Source organism: Vipera berus (genome assembly GCF_964194415.1).
Source record: "Vipera berus genome assembly, chromosome: 1".
NCBI lineage: Eukaryota > Metazoa > Chordata > Lepidosauria > Squamata > Viperidae > Vipera > Vipera berus.
The window spans coordinates 121076201-121098331 of record NC_138202.1 but is presented as its reverse complement, the minus strand read 5'-3'; the positions used below and the strand labels follow the sequence as shown (position 1 = coordinate 121098331).

At 42.4% G+C, this 22131-nt stretch overlaps 1 protein-coding gene across 4 annotated transcripts; it reads right to left on the bottom strand.

Moving 5' to 3' along the window:
- Window positions 1-1373: 1373 nt before the first annotated feature.
- On the bottom strand, window positions 1374-17717 carry LOC308679551 (gap junction gamma-1 protein-like). Of its 4 annotated transcripts, XR_014028803.1 has the most exons (4): window positions 17593-17717; window positions 8272-9420; window positions 6007-6186; window positions 1374-2072 (listed from the first exon to the last, which is right to left on the bottom strand). XR_014028803.1 is itself a non-coding variant. In XM_081346775.1 (3 exons), the coding sequence occupies exons 2-3, from the start codon at window positions 9401-9403 to the stop codon at window positions 6179-6181; spliced, it is 1140 nt and encodes a 379-aa protein (XP_081202901.1). In that variant the 5' UTR covers window positions 9404-9420; window positions 17593-17717; the 3' UTR covers window positions 4318-6178. The 4 variants fall into 4 exon arrangements, 3 of the variants coding, with proteins under 3 accessions (XP_081202901.1, XP_081202902.1, XP_081202903.1); XM_081346775.1 differs by lacking the exon at window positions 1374-2072 and having other exon boundaries at window positions 4318-6186; XM_081346776.1 differs by lacking the exons at window positions 1374-2072; window positions 17593-17717 and adding an exon at window positions 16641-16774 and having other exon boundaries at window positions 4318-6186.
- Between the last annotated feature and the right edge of the window lie 4414 nt (window positions 17718-22131).

Sequence of the window (22131 nt, the reverse complement as noted above, 5' to 3'; positions counted from 1 at the left end):
TCCTCATCTAATTTCAGGTTGGAGAGGGCGATATTGAGCAGACAGGAAGGGATATGATAAATAGCCTTCCTCCTCCTCCATTTGTTCCCTCTTGATGACAGCCCACAAGGACAGCAAATGAATGCATATATTGTAGTTTTGTCTGACTATCTTGGACCTTTATCTCTGAACAGAAGAAGAGCTGCGGTCCTGTTTTCCCAAACTAGAAAGGAAAGTTTAAGGAGTTTCATAACCTGAGAAAAAGAATAAGAGGTGGTCGAGATTCTTATTAATCAAAGAACAGCCATACACTTTTTCAGCTAACTTAACATGCAAATTTTCTGAATTCTAGAGATCTGAATGCTTCCTTTAAAAAAATGGAGAAAAAATTGCCCATTTTTGATTAATGATTAATGATCTTCAGGCCTGACATACTACATTTTCACTGTGTCTTTCTCTCCTCATGCTCTTTCAGACACAGATTTAGTCTTGGGGCTCTACAAACACCAAGAGGAAACTTGCAGGACATACATACCTACATACATTTATACCTATCTACCTACCTACCTACATATATATATAGGGCCTAGGGGTTAAAACAACTGCTTAAGACGCAGTCGGCCCAGGTTCGAATCTCAGAAGGGTATGGCTGACTGATGAGAACAAACAAGTTTGAAATGATCATATCTGTCTCCCTTTATTCTTTGTTAGCAAGCCAAAAAATTTACAGAAATATGAGCTGCCACTGCTGTGGCTACTGCCTGTAGATGGCCTTGGGTTAGGCTGAAACAGGAAATAAGATTTGTCCCATGTTTGGGACCTAAGCAAGTGCATTCTAAATACTTAAACATTTCACACACACACACACACACACACACACACACACACATAAATATACACATATATACAGTAAATATATATATATAATCAGAATACTGGGGGAGCAGGAAGGTGGGCCTATTTTTGAAATATTTAGAAATCTCTAATATTTAAAAAAGAGCCAGTTAAATGCAGCAAATACTGAGAGTCCTCAACTTAGTGACCAAAGTTACCATGGCACTGGGGAAAAAAATGACTTACAACCAGTATTTGCACCTTACAACTATCACAGCTTCCCCAGTCACATTAATCAAAAGCCAGGCACTTGGAAAACACACAGATTTAAGATGGTTGCAACACAAGTGTGATTGCCATTTGTGACCTTCCTAGTTGACTTCTGACAAGCAGTCAATGGAGAAAGCCAGATTTGCTTAATGGCCGCATGATTCACTTAACAACCACAATGATTCGCTTAACAATCTTGGCAAAAAGGGTCTTAAAATCAGGATGTCTCACTTAACCACCACCTAGCAATGGAAATTCTAACCCCAATTGTGGTCGTAAGTAGAGGTCTACCTGTTTAGCTTGGTTTAGGAACTGGTGACGTCTGCCTTTGGCAATAGATATTGTCACTTGATAAACATTCCACCCAAGGAGGAAAGTTTCAATTTCACTATTGAGATGTCTGAAATAGAAGGTCAATTGGTTTAAACAAGCCCTGAGGATGGGGTGAACGTCTGGAGGCTGACAGGCTGACAGAAGTCCTGCTTGCAGCTACAGAGTATCCTTAATCAGAATGTGGCCGGGTGGCCAGGGCGTAGGAGTCCCCTTGCTTTGTGAAACTGCTTCCTAATCAGCAATCATTGTAAAAGCCTAATTAGAAAATTGTTTCCAAAACAATGACAGTTAAAATAAAAGATTTAAGTCTCTAAAAGAAAATTGTCAATGCTGCTCTGTAGTGTTGTTTTGTTTTTGTGTTTTGTTTTTTTTTTAAAAAAGATACCACTCCTGGGACACTTTGTGCTCACTTTACTAAACAGAAAACACACAGTCTAACGAATGTCAGAAAACATAACTTTTTATTCCTGAAAAAGTATAGGTATGGGTATTTCAGTGTAAATTCTTGCAGGTAAGTTTCAAGGTACTTGTTGAAGAGAAGGAAGCAGCCGGGGAAGAGGATCAATTTGGCTTCAAGCTCCAAGATAGCACTGGAGAGCAGACACAACAGGACGAGAGCCAGCCACTGAACTTCCACTCTGGAGCCTCGTTATATTCTGCAGGTAATACCAAGTTTTGTCAATAGATGGCTCCCAAGGCAGATGAACAGAAAATACTGTAGTTCCTTCATCTTGGTTCCCCTTCCTGGCAGACATTGACTTTTGCCCAATTCAGTGAAAGCAGTGTTTGTTGACAGAGCCCAAAGGAGCAATTCTTCTTCCCTTTCAGGATTTCACAAACAGGGCAGAACGACACTGTCCTGATATTTCAGAGGTCCCTGTACACCCTCACATTTCAGCCTAGCATGGCAGTGCAAACCCAGCCCCACTTAAATAAACCACAGTTCATTAATTGTAAGCACAGTGCATCAGGTGAACATCACCCATACCTTTCCTAAGGTGACAAAAAATATTTGTTGCAGGTATAAGAACAAGGGACCTAGCAGGCAATTTTACTACATGGTAAGCGCCGTCTTCTTATTCCTGTCCCCAACTCTGGGAGGTTATGCTGGCAGTGATAAAACCTCTGCGCATGGAAGAGCACACAGAAAAATGCAGCTCTAGCCATCATACTTTAAAAAGAATGCAAGGTAGGGTGGAAAAGCTGTGAGAAAGTAGGGTACAGATTCACAGCCAGGAAGCTACCCTACTGTGGTCTGTCTTGTAGGAAAGGTATTGTAAGGGTGAACAGCAGTCAAGGAGTGCTCTCTCCCTCCTGCTCATATTTGCAATAGACTGACCCTTGGGTTACATGTTGGAGGAGAGCCTCTAGTGCAGGGGGGTCAAACTCACATGACATGTCCCGACAAATTGCAACTTTCCCCCCATTGCCGGAGGTCGGGTAGGCGTGGTTTCAGCATGACGAATCTGGCCCATGGGCCGGCAGTTTGACACTCCTGCTCTAGTGTGATCCAACATGGGTCTTAGGTGAAATTTCCCTTGTTGAAAGCAGAAGTAAGTAAGTGGGTGGGTGGGTGGGTGGGTGGGTAGATGATAGATAGATAGATAGATAGATAGATAGATAGATAGATAGATAGATAGATAGATAGACAGACAGACAGATAGACAGAGTCAACTTACATTCATTTAGTAACCATTCAGTTACAATGGCACTGAAAAAAATGACATGTCCAGTTTTCACACTTATGTTTATTGCAGGATCCTCATGATCGTATGATCAAAATTAGGAAGCTTGTGGATTTATGATGGTTGCACTGTCCCAGGGTTATGTGGTCACCCTCTGTAACCTTCCCAGCTGACTTCCAATAAGCAGTCAATGGGGGAAGCCAGATCCACTTAATGACCGCATGATTCACTTTAACAACTGCAGTGTTTTCATTTCATAATTGTGTCAAAAAAAGGTTGCAAAATGGGATCAAAGTCACTTAAATGCCTCACTTAGCAACAGAAATTTCTGCTCAACTTTGATCTAAGTCAAGGACTACCTGTACAGTAGGTATATAGGTGAAATACGGATATATAGTGTTTATAAGTTGAAGCCTGGTTTCATTTCTCTCATCTTCAGAAAGTATGAATTAAACAATTTTGAATTCCCCACCTCTTCTCTTTGCATGAAGCCCAGGAACCCAATTCAGCCACATCCCTATAAAGGTGAGAGAGAGAACAGCTCCAATAATTTGGCCTCCACAATGAGACGTCTGAGATACGCTGGACTTCCATAACTGCCAAATAACATGACTTCAGCTGTGTTGCCTGGGGAGCAGAGAGCTGGTAGAACACATCCCCAAAACAGCAGATTGAGGAAACACCTGAATTTTGATCACGTGACTACAGGGACAACAGTTGAATGTGCGGTTGTCACTTTTTTCAGTGCCATAGCTTCAAACAATCATTAAATGAAATGTTGTAAGTTGAGGATTACCTGTATAATACTCTATGAGGGGAGCCTGTTGCTCCAACAACTTATTAGGGCACAACTATTTAAAGTATCGATCAGGCTTGCACAAGCAAATTTAGGGCATTGTCAAAAGGCACTCTGAGCTTTCCTTCTTACTTTGCCTGTGGAAACCTGTACCTGACACTTAGGTGCTGCAAAATTTGAGAACCCCCAAGATATATAGATTAAAATGGGTAACATATAAGTGGTCATCTCTAAGCTCAATACAATCCTGCAACAATCATTTATGCCAGGGGTCTTCAAACTTGGCCCTTTTATGACTTGTGGACTTCAACTCCCAGAATTCCTCAGCCAGCTTGCCTGGCTGAGGAAGCTGGCTGAGGAATTCTGGGAGTTAAAGTCCACAAGTCATAAAAGGGCCAAGTTTGAAGACCCCTGATTTATGCTCTCATCACTTCTCAGCTAGACCACAGCAAAGAGCATCAGGAAGGCTCTTGGCTTGAGGCATCATATGAAGGAAGGCAATCGTTTTCCACAGGTGCAATTTCAAAGCAACTTTGCAAGAAAACTATCTTGGACCAACACCTTATGTTTTAAATGCTGCTTTTCAATCTGGGCCCATTTCCTGTTTTTTCTGTCAGGAAGACACTGAATCCTGGAAGAATCAGGACCAGCAAAAGGATTTTTTTTAATAGAACACATAATTCAATGTTTTAAGATTTGCTATCACAAGATGCAGTGTTGGCTACTAGCTTGGCTGGTTTCAGAAAACAGTTGGACCAGTACACGAAAGTCAGGGAGATTAATGGCTATTTGCTTTGATGGCAGCATTATTGCCCTAAGGCCATCTGCTGAGAGACTTATGGCATTCCTTGAGCAATTGTTTGACCACTGTGAGGAGACTGCTGACCTAGGTGGGGCAAAGGTCCTATCTGACAGGACACTGCTTATATTCTTATACTGTTGCCTGGCAATAAGGCGATTGGATTTTGCCTCCTCCCAGTTCTTGGCAAAACACTCCTTGATAAATGATTGTTAAATTAGCCAAAACTTTGACCCAGGATAGGGCACTTCTTCCATCTTAATTAAACTCTCCATCTTAATAAACCTACTCAAAAATTCATAGCATACTTTATGACTTTTTACAAAAAATAAGATTGAAATTGGTGCATTAAGCTTTAATGTGTTAAAACCTATCTACCTTCTTTGCTGGAAAATAAGCCAAATTATTAACCCTCCAACAATATACATGCATCGGTCTTATGGTGTTGGAACATCCCAAATATTTTAAGGATTTAACTCAGCTGCCAATACACAATGCCTTCTCCTTCCTTACATTATTTATTGATTTGCTGGGATCTACACCTTTTTTGCAATTCTCATTGCGAACCATCCATAAAACTATGCAAACCTTACTAATTACTTTTTTTCCCTACAAGAAGAGTCAAGACATCAAGATTGCTATAAAAAAATCTTTCTTTTTACCAAATATATATATATATATAAATTGTATATATTATACATCCATATAAAAGAACAAAACTTCAGAACCGTTCCGGTAAATTATATTTAAAAAACATTTTAAAAAAACATTTTAAAAAATCATGTCTGTCTCTGAGATGACTCAAAACGTGACTTTGGTCCCCCCTACCATTCAGAGGGAACCAAGCACAGCCCCCCACAGAGGGCAAGGAAGGCAGACGCTGCTCATAAGTCAGCATCCTGGAATGCAGCAGAATTATCTTTGGCCCAACCACCAATCTCTTCCATTATCTGGTGGTCAGGGAAGAGGAAACCAAAAATTAGGGAGTCCACTTGTGCGCAGATGAATCCTGTGCAAAATCCTGGAAAGTTGGAGATCTCCTCTTATGTACAGCGAACTGAAATAATATAAAGTATAAAGAGGGAGGCAATTGCTATGTAGCTAATAATCCAGTACCGTTGGAAAGAGGTGAAAAAAGACAAAATGCCCCCTTGGTAGAACAACAGTACCTGTACAACACGTATAAAAGTAAAAAAAAAAAGTTTCCCTTTTAGACCCATAAAAAAACACACATACAAAGACTTATGAAAGTAATCACTACAGCTGCCCCGCCCACCCAGATCTGGGAAGTGGTGATTCATATTTATCACCTTTTCGCTTTCCTTCCTATTTCCATGGAAATAGGATTGGAGCATATTCTCATCCCGACTCTTCCATCAGGGTACTTCCAAACATCAGGCTTATTTATGTGCACTTATGTACATGCTTTCAGTTCCCTCCACTTCTCCTTGTCACCTGTGGGACAAGCAGTTGTCCAATGCTTCAGAGACCTGGAAATAAGAAGAAAAGGTTTTTATTTACTTATTTATTTTATTGAATTTGTATACCGCCCTATTCCCGTAGGACTCAGGGCGGTTTACAGGGCAGTTAAAACCATGAAATACAAAAAATTAAAATCAATTAAAACAATTAAATTAAATTCAAGCCCCAAGAGTAAATCTAACAACCCCACAGTCTGGACCAAACAGATCAAAGAGCCAAGTTTTCAGGTCCCGGCGAAATGAGCAAAAGTCGGGGGCAGTCCTAAGTTCTGTGGGTAGTTGGTTCCATAGGGCAGGCGCACCCACAGAGAACGCCCTTCCCCTGGGAATAACCCGCCGGCATTCATTAACCGGCGGTACCCTGAGAAGGCCCTCCCTGTGGGGGCGCACAGGACAATGGGAAGATGATGCCGGCAGCAGGTGTTCCCTTAGATAGTCCGGACCCAAGCCATTTAGGGCTTTATAGGTCATTACCAGCACCTTGAATCTCACCCGGAGGGCAACCGGAAGCCAATGCAGCTCACGGAGAAGAGGTGTTACACGGGAGTATCGGGAAGCTCCCATCAAAACTCACGCGGCTGAATTCTGCACCAGTTGAAGCCTTTGGGTGGTCCTCAAGGGTAGCCCCATGTAGAGGGCATTGCAGTAGTCTAACCGGGAGGTCACGAGCGCATGAGTGACTGTACGTAGAGCATCTTGGTCCAGATAGGGATGCAACTGGCGCACCAGGCAAATCTGGGCAAAAGCCCCCCTGGTCACGGCTCCTATATGATCTTCAAAACTGAGCCGTGAATCCAAGAGGACACCCAAGTTGCAAGCCCTATCAACGGGGAGTAATACCTCACCCCCTATTGTTAATGATGGAGAAGGCTGGTCAGCCTGAGATGCCGGTATGAACAGCCACTCAGTCTTGTCAGGATTGAGACGAAGCCTGTTTCTCCCCATCCAAACCCGGATCGCCTCCAGGCAATGGGACATCATGGTGAGGGCATCACTGGGTTGATTCGGGGTGGAAAGAAAAAGTTGGGTATCATCAGCGTACTGGTGATACCCCACCCCAAAACCACGAATGAGCTCACCCAGTGGCTTCATGTAGATGTTGAACAGGAGGGGAGAGAGGACCGACCCCTGAGGGACTCCACAAACGAGAGATCTCAGGGTGGACCTCTGTCCTCCCGTCAACACCGACTGCGAGCGGCCCAGGAGGTAGGAGAACCACTGCAAAACAGTGCCCCCCACTCCCAGCCCCCTGAGACGCCGCAGTAGGATACCATGGTCGATGGTATCAAAAGCCGCTGAGAGGTCTAATAGGACTAGGACAGCCTTTCACTCCAATCCCTGAAGAACAGATCCTGCAGCCCACCCTTCAATACTTTTGGGGGGTTCCCAGCTTTCCTGGGGATATCTGATTCTGCGTTGTCACACCATACAATGGCTAAGATTTATCCATCAGCATTCATGCATGTTTTTTTATTCTATGCCAGACTTTACATGCCTGTCCTAGCAAATGATACAACTTGAACCTATGGAAAGGGCAAAACAGCTGGCAATTCAAACCTCATGGAGAAATTATGAGAAGTCCTACTGTCATTATAGTCTTCAATGAGGGGTCCCTGATGCTCTCTGAGCTTGGTTGTTGTCTTGCAAGCATCTCACTACCCAAAGTAGGTAACATCATGTTACCTACTTTGGATAATCACCCATCTGCAAGACAACAACCAAGCTTAGAGAGCATCAAGGACTACCAATTTCAACCCTGAGCGACAAATATTCCTCTTTATCGGTAGTCTTTAATAAAATTACTTAAAATTACCATCTTCAGAAGGGCTACCTAATGAGAAAAACTGTTCACTGTCCCAGGCACACTGCAAAGAGAGCTTAGAGGCACGTTTGGTTCAAAGAACTAAGTGGACCCAACAGGTAACAGCCCCAAGAAACCAACTATTCACACTAATTGCTTTTTAAACATAACCACATTCAGACTCAGAATAAGGGCTCCTGCCAAAATGGCCCATTCTTGCCCATCGATGGTTGACTTTTTCTAACACACTGGCACTGACCTCCAAACAAAAGCTTGTTCCTCATCCCACTTACCACTAGGTCGTTCACAAGCTACCCCTTCCTTCTCATGGGCCAAGTTGAAGCGATTCTGCTCCGCAGCCAATCCATTTGATTCGGGGCTGCTACTTCGCAAAGGGCTGGCGATACCCTCCGGCTGCAGTTGGAAAGCCATTTCTAGATGCTCCTGGGCTACCCTCAGGTGCTTACGCAGCCGCTCCAATTCATGGCTGGGGAGTCTCGATGCCACAGGGTAACGCTCGGCAGCCATGCTCGCTCCCCTGTAACCCAATTTCTCCTTGGCCAATTGGCTCTTGGAGGGTTCTTTCTTCAGAGAGTGGTAGGTTGGGGGTGCAGAGGGATCCTTCTGAGCATATTGGGGCTTTGGGGGCGTAGTATCATCCTTAAGGCCACGGAGTGCATCCCGGATCCCCCCAAAGCCAAGGTGGAAGAGCTCACAGATATTGAGAAGCAGGCACAGCCCACTCACTGCGTACATGATGAGGAGGAAAATGGTTTTCTCGGTGGGGCGAGAAACAAAGCAATCCACTGTGTGAGGACAGGGACTGCTTTTGCATATATAGGAGGGGTTAACCTCAAACTGGTAGAGCATATATTGCCCCAGCAGAAAGCCCACCTCAAAGGCTAAACGGGTCAGCAGCTGAAGCACATATGCTGTCATCAGACCATCATTTTTGATGCGCCGGCGGCCATCATGTTTCTCGCTCTCAGGCTCCTTCACCACCCTCTCATGCTCAATCTCCTCAAAGATCATGGGGTCCTCCTCCCCATTGTCCTCGGCCTCCTCATAATCACGGGCAGCACCATGTCGCACCACAGGTGCCCGGGTTTTTCGAGGAGGTTGGCGTGAAAGCCGGTGCAGTGCAAAGCCCAGGTACATCACCGAGGGTGTGGCTATCACAATGATCTGGAAAATCCAGAAACGGACATGCGAAAGGGGGGCAAAGGAATCGTAGCAGACATTTTCACAGCCTGGCTGCTGTGTATTGCAAACAAACTTGCTCTGTTCATCGTAGTAGATTGACTCGCCACCAACCGCAGTCAGGACAATGCGGAAGACAATCAACACCGTCAGCCACACCTTTCCCACAAAGGTTGAATGTTGGTTGATCTCCTCAAGGAGGCGAGTCAGGAAGCTCCAGCTCATCTTGGCTCAGCGTAGGCCTGCAGCCAAGAAACACAATAGGCAAAAGGTTAAACTGAGAGGAATTTGTCATATCATTCCACTCTAGAGGTCAAGGAAAAGATCCCCCTCTCCTCACTCATCTCCACCCACCCCTGAAAGCACAAAGCATTAAGGAAAACCAAAATAATAAAGTGTTGAGATAAGAAAATAAAAAGAAAACACTCAAGGACACAAACAGAGCAATCCTGGAATGACAGCAATAGGGAGCCTTATGATCCGTAAAGGACAAAGATATTATTTTTCCCTTCTATTCCTTTCCATTCTCACTGCCCACAATAATAAGAATTAACTGCAGAAATGTCAGAGTTGATGAATCTCAGAGAAATGCTCGGGGTGATGTCAGCAGAGAATAGGGCTTATGAATCTTTGGTCTACTGCCTTCTTTGACAAAACACAATTCCAGAAGACTTTATTTTAATCCCTAGCAGGGATGAAACAACAGTACTTGTCTAATGCTGCACGACAGAGATCCCCAGGAAGACATGTGCCATCCTACTCCAAGGGTGCCTTCACCAGCAGCACTTGCTGTCTCAAGCATAGCCCCTTCTGTAACATCTGGAGGGAAATACGTAGCTTTTCTACGTACTTTAAAATCTCCTTTCTACTACTTTACAACTTCCTTCCTTCCTTCGAACAAAACTACATAACATCAGAGTCATGCGATCCAAAACTGTATTTGTTTGTTTATATATTATTGTAAGCAGTAACTTCAAGAAGGTTTTTTTTTTTCAAATGCTAGTAAGAAAACTTTCCCAGGAAATTCAAGTTTGATTCTGAACTTTTCCTTTGAACCCTCATGGGCTTCAGAACATTTACATGAACTAAAAATACTTGCTCTCTTGAGTTTTGATTTCAAGTACATATTTTTCAAAGGCAAATCAGTTGCATTCAAATGCTACAGTGGGTTTCCCAAACCTTTTCTTTAGATTTGATTGTTTTTAATGGATAAGATTTCATGAGATCACCAACTACCAAGACCTCAGTGGAACCACATGATGTGAGATTTTTGACAAGAGCCACAAAATTCACTGAACTTCACATCAAGGAAGAAATTAATAGTAAACAACTTCCAATATTGAAAAAAAAAATCCACATTGTCAAGAAAACTACACCAGCATGGACTTGGTACCAGACTAATTTTATTTATAATCATGCAGTCATAAAATAATCTTTAAACTTCCCTTAGAAGCAAGGTATTTAATCAATATTTATCCAAACACAACTTCTACTTGAAAGATGAGGAAATTCTCAGATTTGAAAGTGGATTTTCCCCAATCTTTCCACAGGCCTTTAGAAACCACTGAAGCCAGATGATGTCAAGCTTAATTTCATTTCCTTAAAAAGCTAAGTTCAAATTTGAAAACCTCTCTAACTCTGTGTCAGTTGAACACATACAATCTCCACAGCAATTGAATACATTACTTTTTAAATATGTATCAGCATGCATATGAACACGCACGCACACACGCACACATGTTCACATAGAAACACATGAATTTATAGAGGCAAAAAGACAAGAAATGTAAAATAATAATAATAAACCTTTATTGTCAAAGTACAACATGTGTACATTGAGATTAGCTGAGCCTCCCCCCCCCGTGCTCCCTCCCCCTAACACACAGTGACCACAAACCCTCCATCCTACCACACCATGTGAACCAAAATTGGCCATGAATTCCTACCAGTTTAACATATATTGACTAAAAGGTAAAGGTAAAGGTTTCCCCGCACATGTGTGCTAGTCGTTTCCGACTCTAGGGGCCGGTGCTCATCTCCGTTTCAAAGCTGAAGAGCCAGCGCTTGTCCGAGGACGTCTCCGTGGTCATGTGGCCGGCATGACTAGACGCCAAAGGCGCACAGAACGCTGTTACCTTCCCACCGTAGCGGTCCCTATTTTTCTACTTGCATTTTTTCGTGCTTTCGAACTGCTAGGTTGGCAGAAGCTGGGACGAGTAACAGGCGCTCACTCTGTTACGCGGCACTCGGGATTCGACCCGCCAAACTGCCGACCTTCTGATCGACAAGCTCAGTGTCCTAACCCACTGAGCCACCGCGTCCCTTCATATATTGACTACCATACATTTATTAAAAGGTGGCAGTTATCACCCCTTAGAACAGACTCAGAAAGCAATTGTTCTTTCCTTCCCTCTTTTCTCACTGTTCATAGATTCAGCCTCAAGGCAAATTTGTGGTCAACTGAAGTACCCGAAAAAATCTTCTATCACTACTGGAAACTTCAAGGGATCCAACTTGGGTTGGGATATGGCACCTAGGAGGAGAAGGCACCTCTCCTCAACTCATCTAAGCTTCCACTCCCAAATTAATATTGTCTCTAAAGGAAAAAACAAAGGCACAATTCAAGTGCCTTTAAGTTTCCTTGTGGCTGGATTTACTGTAAATTTCAACCTATCCCCCTGCAGCTAATTTTAATCCTTCTCCCCCAACAATACCAGGAGATGCTTTTTTGCACCGAAGACAAGTGTAATTCCAGCAGATGGACACCGTGTCGCTAAAAACTCCTATGTGGACATCACAACACTTCACACAGAAGGCTGAAGAGATGTGAAGCAAGTCAACCAAACTGGACAGAAGCAATTAACTGCAAGGGTAAATTTTAGTACACTTTTCTTTTTCCTATTCCTTCACTGTCCATTTAGCCCTAAAATCCATGAAAGAGGTTTGGCGAAAGCTCCTTCTGTGAGTCAGTATGTCTTAGTTGTTGGATGGATGCCACATCCTGGTAGCCTGGGATGGGCATAACGCTCCAGTGGTCATGCACAATGAATGTGTCTTGAAGAAAGGGAGGTACCCATAAAAGGATGCCACATAGTAGGAACTGTAATCCTACGGCACAGTTCTGTTCTTCACTGATGCTTGCTTGCCCAGGTCATAAGTAGCAGGCTCCGTAATGCACTCTGTTTCTTGCTCCCACCACCTTCATCTAACTTAATCTCTTTGAGAATTAAACCCAAAGCAGTGAAATAAGTTTCCAGATGGGGGTAGAGACGTGATCAAGAAGCCAATCAAAACCCTTGACTTTGCCAATCACAAGTTCTAGAATAGATTATCTCGGTTCCACTTGTAATTTCCTCCCCTCCCCAGCCCACACAAAGTAATCTCTTTTCAATCAACTGATGTGTGCAATCACTGCAAGAGATATCTTAGTCATCAACATGGTGACTGGATATTACAGCTGGGTAACCACAGTGTAGCTATCAGATTAGTTTAAAGTGTCTGGGAAGAGAAGGCTTTTCACTGCATTAAGGATGAAAACTCCTACTATGTAATTTCTTTTACCTTACTAAAGGAGGAGAGCTCACTGGCTGTCAGTTCTCTGTAAGTCCTAAGGTAAAAGGTAAAGGTAAAGGTTCCCCCACACATGCGTGCTAGTCGTTTCCGACTCTAAGGGCCGGTGCTCATCTCCATTTCAAAGCCGAAGAGCCAGCGCTTGTCCGAGGACGTCTCCGTGGTCATGTGGCCGGCATGACTAGACACCAAAGGCGCACGGAACGCTGTTACCTTCCCACCGTAGTGGTCCCTATTTTTCTACTTGCCTTTTTTACGTGCTTTCGAACTGCTAGGTTGGCAGAAGCTGGGACGAGTAACAGGCGCTCACTCTGTTACGCGGCACTCGGGATTCGACCCGCCAAACTGTCAACCTTCTGATCGACAAGCTCAGCGTCCTAACCCACTGAGCCACCGCATCCCTCTGTAAGTCCTACCTACATTTAAACATACAGCTTATAACAGTAGGTATGATCTACTCTACAGATGTAGAAACAGTCAAATGTAATCATTTAATCCTAGTTCCATTTAATCTGCAATCGGGAAACTTGGGTGATAAAGAGGGTCATCTGGAAATAATGAAAGAGAAGCAGTGGCGAATGCTTTTTCATTCTGGCACTCCTCTTAATAACAGGAAAATTTGCTTAGGTCTACCCACCCTCTCCAGATGATGCTAAAGGACGCAATCGGTGTAAGATTTAAAAATAGTGCTTTGATTTTTGTATTTGCATTTTTTCTTATCCTTGGAAAGAGAAAACATCCTCAGTGGTAAAAGAAAAATGACTATTCCTAAAAATATTCAGGTTAACAGTATATTGGAGAAACAGTGAAACATTCAGCTAATATTAAAGTGACAATCCTCAGAGTGTGCCAATTAACCTAATTCAGTAGGGTTCAGGGAGGTACACACAGGACTGTTCAATCAATGTCATATATTTGGAGGTACCTATGCCTGTAGAATGCATTATCAATTGTTCAGAGAACAAGTCTCTGAATTCACAGAAACTCACTTTCTTACAGGCTTTGGATTCCCCCAATACTTGATTTTTTTCACATGAAAAATCAAGTCTTTCCTGTTTCTAAACTAAAATGAGTGTTCTACCCTGCCTGAATCAATCAGTTTATCACCATTACTATGTGATTAAATCCAGGTGACTAATCCAACAGGGATATTATCACTTATTCAGCACTAAAGAGCAAAAGAAACAAAAATTTGGATGTCTGCCAAAAACAATTATAGCAGAATTAAAGTAAATTAAGGCATAGATAAGGTAATTCAAATGTTTGGGACAGAGAGCAGAGTGTCCTGAGTCAGGTGGGGAGAGAGTGGAAGTTGAAGAGAAGGACTAACTCAGGCAGGTGAGCACTATTATCTTACACCCAGATTTTAAATATCTCATTTAAAGAGAAAAGATATCCTCCCTCACTTCATAAATCACACTTTATAGTCATTTACTGATAGTAACATTCAAAATACACTGGTTATCAAGATATGTGTAGCTACAAAACACTTGCTGGTATGCATTTGGTGTTTTACTGTTTAACACTTAAAAAGTTTTATTCCAGAGACAGCAAAAGACTGATTTGAGTCTATTACAAAAATGACTTTACCACTAAGCACTCTTTCCTTAAGTAACACATCTGAAATTGAGAAAGTTTGCAGGTAGCAAGTTTGTGTGGGTATGAGTGGCTGCAAGCTTTGTTTTATTTCCAAGAACACATCTGAAATTGAGAAAGTTTGCAGGTAGCAAGTTTGTGTGGGTATGAGTGGCTGCAAGCTTTGTTTTATTTCCAAGACACAAAGCAAGGTTGTAAAACTCATCAAATACCTTGCCTACATCTCTGGATAGTGGTAGTGAATAAACTTGTAGTAAATAAAACAAATTAAATGAAATCCTGGGAGCCGGTGCCTCTCCCACATGGAAACTCCACATTTCTATGCAAGGAATACTTTGTGCTCAGCTATGTCCAAAAAGAAAATAATGTAATATGAGAAGGTGCCCTCATTGTGAATAGCTGTTTCAGAGCATTCAGAACTCAATTACTTCAGTTTAACAAATGCACTTTGTATGGACCCAGCATTATTTTCTTTAAACACACAATGCAAGCACTCAGGAGCTACTTAGCTTCCAAGTGAGCTCTGGGCTTAGGCAGTTTTGCAATTAGTTCATGTTCCTTGTGGCTAAAAAGAATGAATACTATGCAGGATCTAAAGCTCTTCTATCCAGAGTGTCTTTAAAATGAATGGAGTCCAGAGCCAACCTATAAGATTTCTACCTTAAAATGAATGCAAGGCTTCATATACTGTCTACAGGTGCAAGGGCACAGTGATAATTGCAGTTTACAATCTGGAATAAGTTAATAACTCTAGCCATTCAAATAAATATTTTAAGTCCATAGAAAATTATTGTCACATTCTCTGCTAGTCTCAATCTTTCAGGCATGTAAGGAAATAACAGAAGGATGGCCCTAAAGAAAAGGTCAGGAATGTGGAAGATAAAAGAAATTTTCTTGTAGTTGCTTTAACAATTAACAATTCAGTATCCTCGGAGTGGAAAAATTTGTCTCCTCTCCCCTTCATTCTTTCAGGAAGCAACAGTGTTGGGTTAAAAAAAAATGATGCAACATTAACAAGATCCCCAGGAAATTTCTTTATGCACCAAACCACAGTTTTGCTACCTGGACAAAAGTAATTTAGATCATTCTGATAAACCTTGTTTGCTTGATCAGATAATAGCATTGGCAAATACAAATTACACAGTCAGTTTAATGGCTTTAGAAATACTAATTTTTGCAACTTTCCAGAATCAGGTAATCTCCATAAACCTTCTCCTTCAGTATTCACATTTCTTAGCCAGCATTGAGGGGGAACTTTTCATCAGAACTCAAGAAATCTAAACAATAATACTGTAGTATTAAAGTTCAAAAGGGGGGGGAGAGGGGGGAACTGCCCAGGATAAAAAAATGGTCAATAACCGGCCATGTGCCTGGAGCCAAGAAACAACATCAGAGAACCAGCTGGCTTAAGACTGCTGCCCAAAAGAACAGACACAACTTACCAAATGAGACAGAAGTGGACTTTCTTAGCCAATATACCTCAATCAGACGTACCAAAATACATGTGGATATAATCTTGGTCATTATGTCCAGTTCTTTTCATCCTTAATTAGTATACACAATTTCAAGTATTGACTGCCAACGGGGCCCCTTCCTATCAAACTGGGCTAAACATACTTCACAAAACATGAAACACAACTGTTCCGAAGTCCCAGGTATATCATCCTGGCCCCTCTCCAATTAAGCCTTTTTTTAAAAAAAAATCTGGCTCCGGAGCGATTTTGTTCCCGGTGGAAACTCGGGCTGATAAAAAAAAAGCCTAGTGTTAATGCTTTACAGTAAATTAGGGGAAAGGGGAAGGGGGTACCAAGGTCCTGAGCAAAACAAAAGGAAGGGGTCGCTTAATAGGCAGCTCAAAACCACGATCCGGGCAAAGGGACGGCGGCACTACGATCACGGCTCGAAACAATGCATTTCCAAGAACAGCATTGCTGTATCGCACAAAGGAACCAAAGCCTTCCATGCATAACGGGAGAATCCTTTCCTGAAAGCGCAACTACCCAGAAACCGAAAAAGGAGGGAAAGGCCATAAATCCGATCCAGGGCAATTGGGTGGGGGGGAGAGGTTTGCTGCTTCTCCTCCAACTCCTAAGAAGCCCTAGCACGACCCCTCCCCCCCCCCACACACACACACTTCTATTTCCCTCCCCGGGAATCCCACGTTGGCGTCAGAGCCTCGTTCTCCACGCGCGCAATCGGGACTGAGCTCCCTGCAGAGGAGCCGCGTGGCTCGGGAAGACAGGACACCCGGCGACCCTCAACCCAATCCATCCCGAAGCCCTGGAAGCCCACTTACTGGATATGCGCCCGGCGAACCTCACAAAGACTCGCGCCTTGTGCAATTCCTCTTCTCCCGCCCGCCCGAACAAAGGGGCTACAGACGGTCACCGCCCCCCGCCTCTTCAGCTCCGCCTCCAGGACGACCCCCGCCCCTTTTTCCTCCTCCCTCTCCTCCCTCCCTCCCTCCTTCCGTCGGAGTATCCGAGGGAGACTTAACGAGCGATGGAAGTGAGCGGGCAAAAAGCCCGCGTGCCTCAAAGGGTGTGTTTACACGTCGACAGATATCCCCACCCCAGTAGTGCGGCCCGCCTTCTTTATCGATCTAGCGGCGCCGGAGAAGAAAACAAACTTTCCTTTAATCCCGGGCAGGGGTCTTCAAACTTGGCCCTTTTAGGACTTGTGGACTTCAAAGCCCAGAATTCCTCAGCCAGGCACACTGGCTGAGGAATTCTGGGAGTTGAAGTCCACAAGTCATAAAAGGGCCAAGTTTGAAGACCTCTGCTTTAAGGAAAAGGAACTCTGGTTTTCTTGGTCGGGGTGGGAGTAGGGGGGGGGTGGGCGAAGAAAGAAAGATGACCTCTTTTCCTTCAACGCTCTGCAATACTTGCAGCCAGTTAGGCGGCATCGCAGAACTCGAGGGATAGATAATAAGTGAGGCAGGCACGCCGTCGGCCAAAGCAAGCGTGGTTGGTGATCGTGCGGACGGCGGTAACACCACGGGGGAATCAAAAGTAATCGCGCTTCGCAAGCATTGTGGAAATGAGAGATGTTTCGCCCTGGGAAAAGCACGTGCAAGAGAAACCTCAAAGGTTCTTTTTTTTCCAAGTGGCGACTGGAATTTGTTGGGTTGTTTTTTTTTGCCTTTTGGAAAAGGATCTTTGGGACAACCGTGACCTTGGTTTAACTGAGAATCTCCACGGACGTGCAAGAGGAAGCTGCACCGCAGAGAGGCCGGACAGTTTACTCGCCTGTCGATTTCAGGAGCTGGAGCAACGGGGCCCGGCATCAGCGATCCTCTTTAAGCTGCAACTCCTCTTCAGCTCACCGTGTTCCTTGTTCGGAAAGACTGGTTGAGCTAGTATAGATAGGTTTCCCCTCGGTCCTCTGCCGCATTAGCACGAGAGCAAACTAACCGAAAGAGCAAACAATCAAACCTGCAGGCTAGTTAAAGGATCTGACAGAAAGAACCGGTCAGACCGTGGATTCTTTTCGAAAGCAAGAAGACTTAGGAACATCAACACCTTTTCCATTCTGCAATGCAGATATTTTCAGAAACAGACCTGCGATTGCACGGCAAAGATCCAAAGGCGTCCAAAGTCCAAAAAAGGGATCTCTAGTTGCTAAATTAACCGCTGATTCCTTTATGGCAGGGGTCTTCAAACTTGGCCCTTTTATGACTTGTGGACTTCAACTCCCAGAATTGTGGGAGTGCCTGGCTTGAGGAATTCTGGGAGTTGAAGTCCACAAGTCATAAAAGGGCCAGGTTTGAAGACCCCCTGTTTTATGGTCACTCCTCCATTAGAAATAGTGGTCTAGAAATAGAGAGGTTTTTATCAAATTTTTCAGATATGTAGTATTCAACCCTTCTGTGGAAAGAAGCATTGATGAAGAGGGTTGTTAGATGGTGAACTGAGAATGGAATCTTCTGGGCTTTGCCCAGAAAAAGTATGGAGGGCCTCTCAAGTAACTTGTTAGGAGTGACAAATCAGTGACAGGGTGGAGGATTGGCTGAACCTAGGGCCTAGGCCCAGGAACATTCAGATAGAATTCAAGGTGTGTCACTCTCTTGCTCCTTGTGGGCTTAGACCAGGAGTAAGGCAACCTCGGCTCTTTTATGACTCATGGACTTCAACTCCCAGAATTCCTGAGTCAGCTTAGCTGACCGGCTCTTTTATGACTCATGGACTTCAACTCCCAGAATTCCTGAGTCAGCTTAGCTGACCGGCTCTTTTATGACTCATGGACTTCAACTCCCAGAATTCCTGAGTCAGCATAGCTGACTCAGGAATTCTGGGAGTTGAGGTCCATGAGTCATAAAAGAGCCGAGGTTGCCTACCCCTGGCTTAGACAAAGTAAGTACTGTCCCATCCATGATCAATCTGTTTATTAAACCAAGGATACTGAAATACAGAAATCTTGCAAGCTCGTGTGTTGAGATCTAATTATTTAAGTAGTTATCTTACTTGGAGAATGACATGCCAGACAAATCACAGAAACGGAAAAGGGACTCATGCATTATATGTGCAAAGCCTTCCTTTTGATTCCTCATGAGCAAATAACACTAGTTCTGAGTTGTATAGGTGTGCTATCTCCTCCCTTGCTAAACCTTGCGAAAATGCAGTATTTTTTATAAAGCAAAACCATTCTTTTCTATTTCTCCTTCCCTCCCTTTGCAAATAAATATTTAACATACATTTTGCTGGCAGAAATATGAATTGTAACTATTCTCCATCTCCATGTAAATTTTCAAGCTAAAGCAATAAGCTGGGAAAATGCAATTTGCTCTTTCCATTTTTTTAACCAACTTGCAGAAGTTATTGAGTGCATAACAGATCATTTTCCTTAGTTCACATATGGAACATTCCATTAATTTGGAAATGTTATCTGAGGCATCAGTAAACAAAACCTGCATGGATAAAATGAAGCACTTTTAATTATTGCAACTGCAGGTTAATTGAAGAATCCCATTGTGGGCTCCAAGACACATTCACTTGCAAATTGCTTTGTGACATATATGCTAACAAACAGTACAAATTGTATTTCATTTCAAAGCCAATGAAATGCTGGATCCTTAAATTTTCCTTTTTGCTATGGGTCAACTCTGCTAGAGCCATTTTTAATAGGAAAAGTTGGAGAAGCATGAAGTAAAATCTAAAGTACTTAAGCAGGATTGTTTGCTGCCACCATTCAGCTACTTAGCCAGATGTTTATTTGAATAAGTAAAAACAAAATGTGTTTATTTGCTTAATTCGTATATGGTTTCTTAAATCACAGAAGATTTGTACTATCAGTATTGCTATGGTTTGTAGCTTGACAGGTTTTATGACCTAAACCATTTCAGTTCATAATCAGAACTAATGGTGCTTCGTTCAGTAAATGATAAGTTAAACTATCCATAACATACAGTCCTAAGTCATAAAACAGTTTGTTCAGATTTGTTTTAATGTGTTTCTAAATCCAACTATTATCAGACTATCCTAGTTAGTTCATATATATCCCTGTGTTGTTACTGTAGCAGCAGTAGGTGAGTTTGGATGATTTCCCCCCAAAAGTTGAGGGCCAAACCTGATGAGAAACTACTAGAAAAATGTTTCTAGTACAATTTTGAGCTACTTGGAATCAGATTTAGTTGGAATGTTGTGCAAGCCTGGGGGCAGAGAAGAAAAAGAGTGAACATCAGCTTTTCAAATTGCAGAAGTTTTTTGGAACTTATCTTGAGATAGTAAGATTCAGCTGGGATGTTCTATTATGTAAAACTTGTGCTCTATAGTTGAGTGATAATCTTTCCCTGTTAAATGACCTTGGGGCCTTTTACTCCTTCTCTGTCTTAAGTTATTTAACTAAGTGCACTGTTGTCCAGATAAAAGTAAGGATTCTTCATCTATCCTTTCCACTCTTATCACCCAGAAAAAAGGAAATATAATTCTTCCTCAACCCCAGCTGCAAAAATACAGACAAACATTAGATGAGAATGCAAGAGAAATTTTTAAAAAATATTTAAAACTTTGCTGTCTCCTAGTGATTATCTGGAGTTTGCAGCCCAGATCAACAAGGCATGTTCTGTATGTAGGCCAGCATCCTCCCAAATAAATAAATTGTAGAAGGAATAAAGAAAATTGTTAAAATAATAGTAAAGCAATTTGATTACTCTCAGAGGTAGGCTGAATGTTAATGTAATTCTATTAAGATTTTTAAAAATAGATAACAAAGGTTTTCTTAAAAAATCTTCAAGGCAGCATTTAAAATGCTAATACAGACAGCTTGAAAAGTAAGTACCTAATTTACATTTATAGGAAGATTTCAGGGAGGAGTAATTCTTCTGGACTGATAGTTTGCCATGGCCTTGGTAAGATTGCGTGAGATCCTAGCCACATGTTAAAAAACTTTATTTTTAAGAGCATTTTTCCAAGTAAAAAAAAAAGGCATGCATCTCTTGCATAGAGACACAAAAACAGACAAATTTTCCAAGTGGAAAGTACTCTAGTGTTCTCTTTAATTGAATTTAAATTTTGAACTTTGAATTCTGAAATAAAAGTTTTAAGCCGGATGAGTGATTTGTGATAAAAACACCAAAACAGATTCAGTTAAAACTGAAGTAACTTCCATTAAGTTTATTTTATCCATCAAATGTATACAGGTATAGCTGCCATCTCACAAGTGTGAATTTGGATAGCATACAATTTTAAAAAGCCATAAAATAAACTATTAAAATATTCTACAATTAAAAATATACCAATGCTATTAAAAAAAACTAGGAGAGAGCATATACAATGTTATAAGCACCGTTGCTGCCTCATCAATTCACATTTTTTTTAGATCCCTTTGATACTTGAAGTGAATTAGACTTGGATCTAGATTTCAGCCCAAGCCTCAAAACTGAAAGATATAACACTATTTTGCACCAACTGAAACAAAACTGCAACCTGTTGATAGGTAAGATGGTTTGCTTCTTTCAATATAAATTAATGAGAAAAATATTATAATCTCTACAATTTCACAGCAGTACAATATTTTCTGTATGCTCCTCCCAAGACCTAAATCAGAGGTCTTCAAACTTGTGCCCTTTTATGACTTATGGACTTCAACTCCCAGAATTCCTCAGCCAGGCATGCTGGCTGAGGAATTCTGAGAATTGACGTCCACAAGTCATAAAAGGGCCAAGTTTGAAGAACCCTGACCTACATAGTTGAAAGCAAATGTAATTTTCACTCATTTTATGACAGCATTTTAGCAATGACCTGCTACCCAGTCAGTCTAACAAGCCTGCTGAGTATAAAAATGCCAAGTTTGCTCACTCACTCCTCATTTTCCATGGTTGCAACATCCTGTCACACTGTTGTTCTCAGTAAAACTAGAGTTTCCTTAGTTTGTTGAATCAGCTGTTGAATCACAGAGTTTGAACTATTGTATTGATTTGCTAAAGGTGTCATCTTAACTCACTAATTTGGGCTCCCCACTTTAAGAGATGTTTGCCTCACTCTTGGATCTGGCAGGAGTCCATCTTAGCAGTGGGACTCCATTCTGGAAGCCCACTCAGCACTTGCTGATTTACAAGACTGCCCCTTCCTCACAAGGAGGAGTTTCAGATCATGTGCTAAATCAGGGGTCCCCAACCCCCAGTCCGTGGACCAGTACCAGGCCGCAGCATGCCAGCAACTGGTCTGCACAAACAAGCAAAACCCCATTCGTGGGATGCTGGCAGTACACAAAACCATGCACCCTCCGGTCCGCGGAAAAAACTCCGGGTCCTGGTACCCAAAAGGTTTGGGACCTCTGTGCTAAATGAT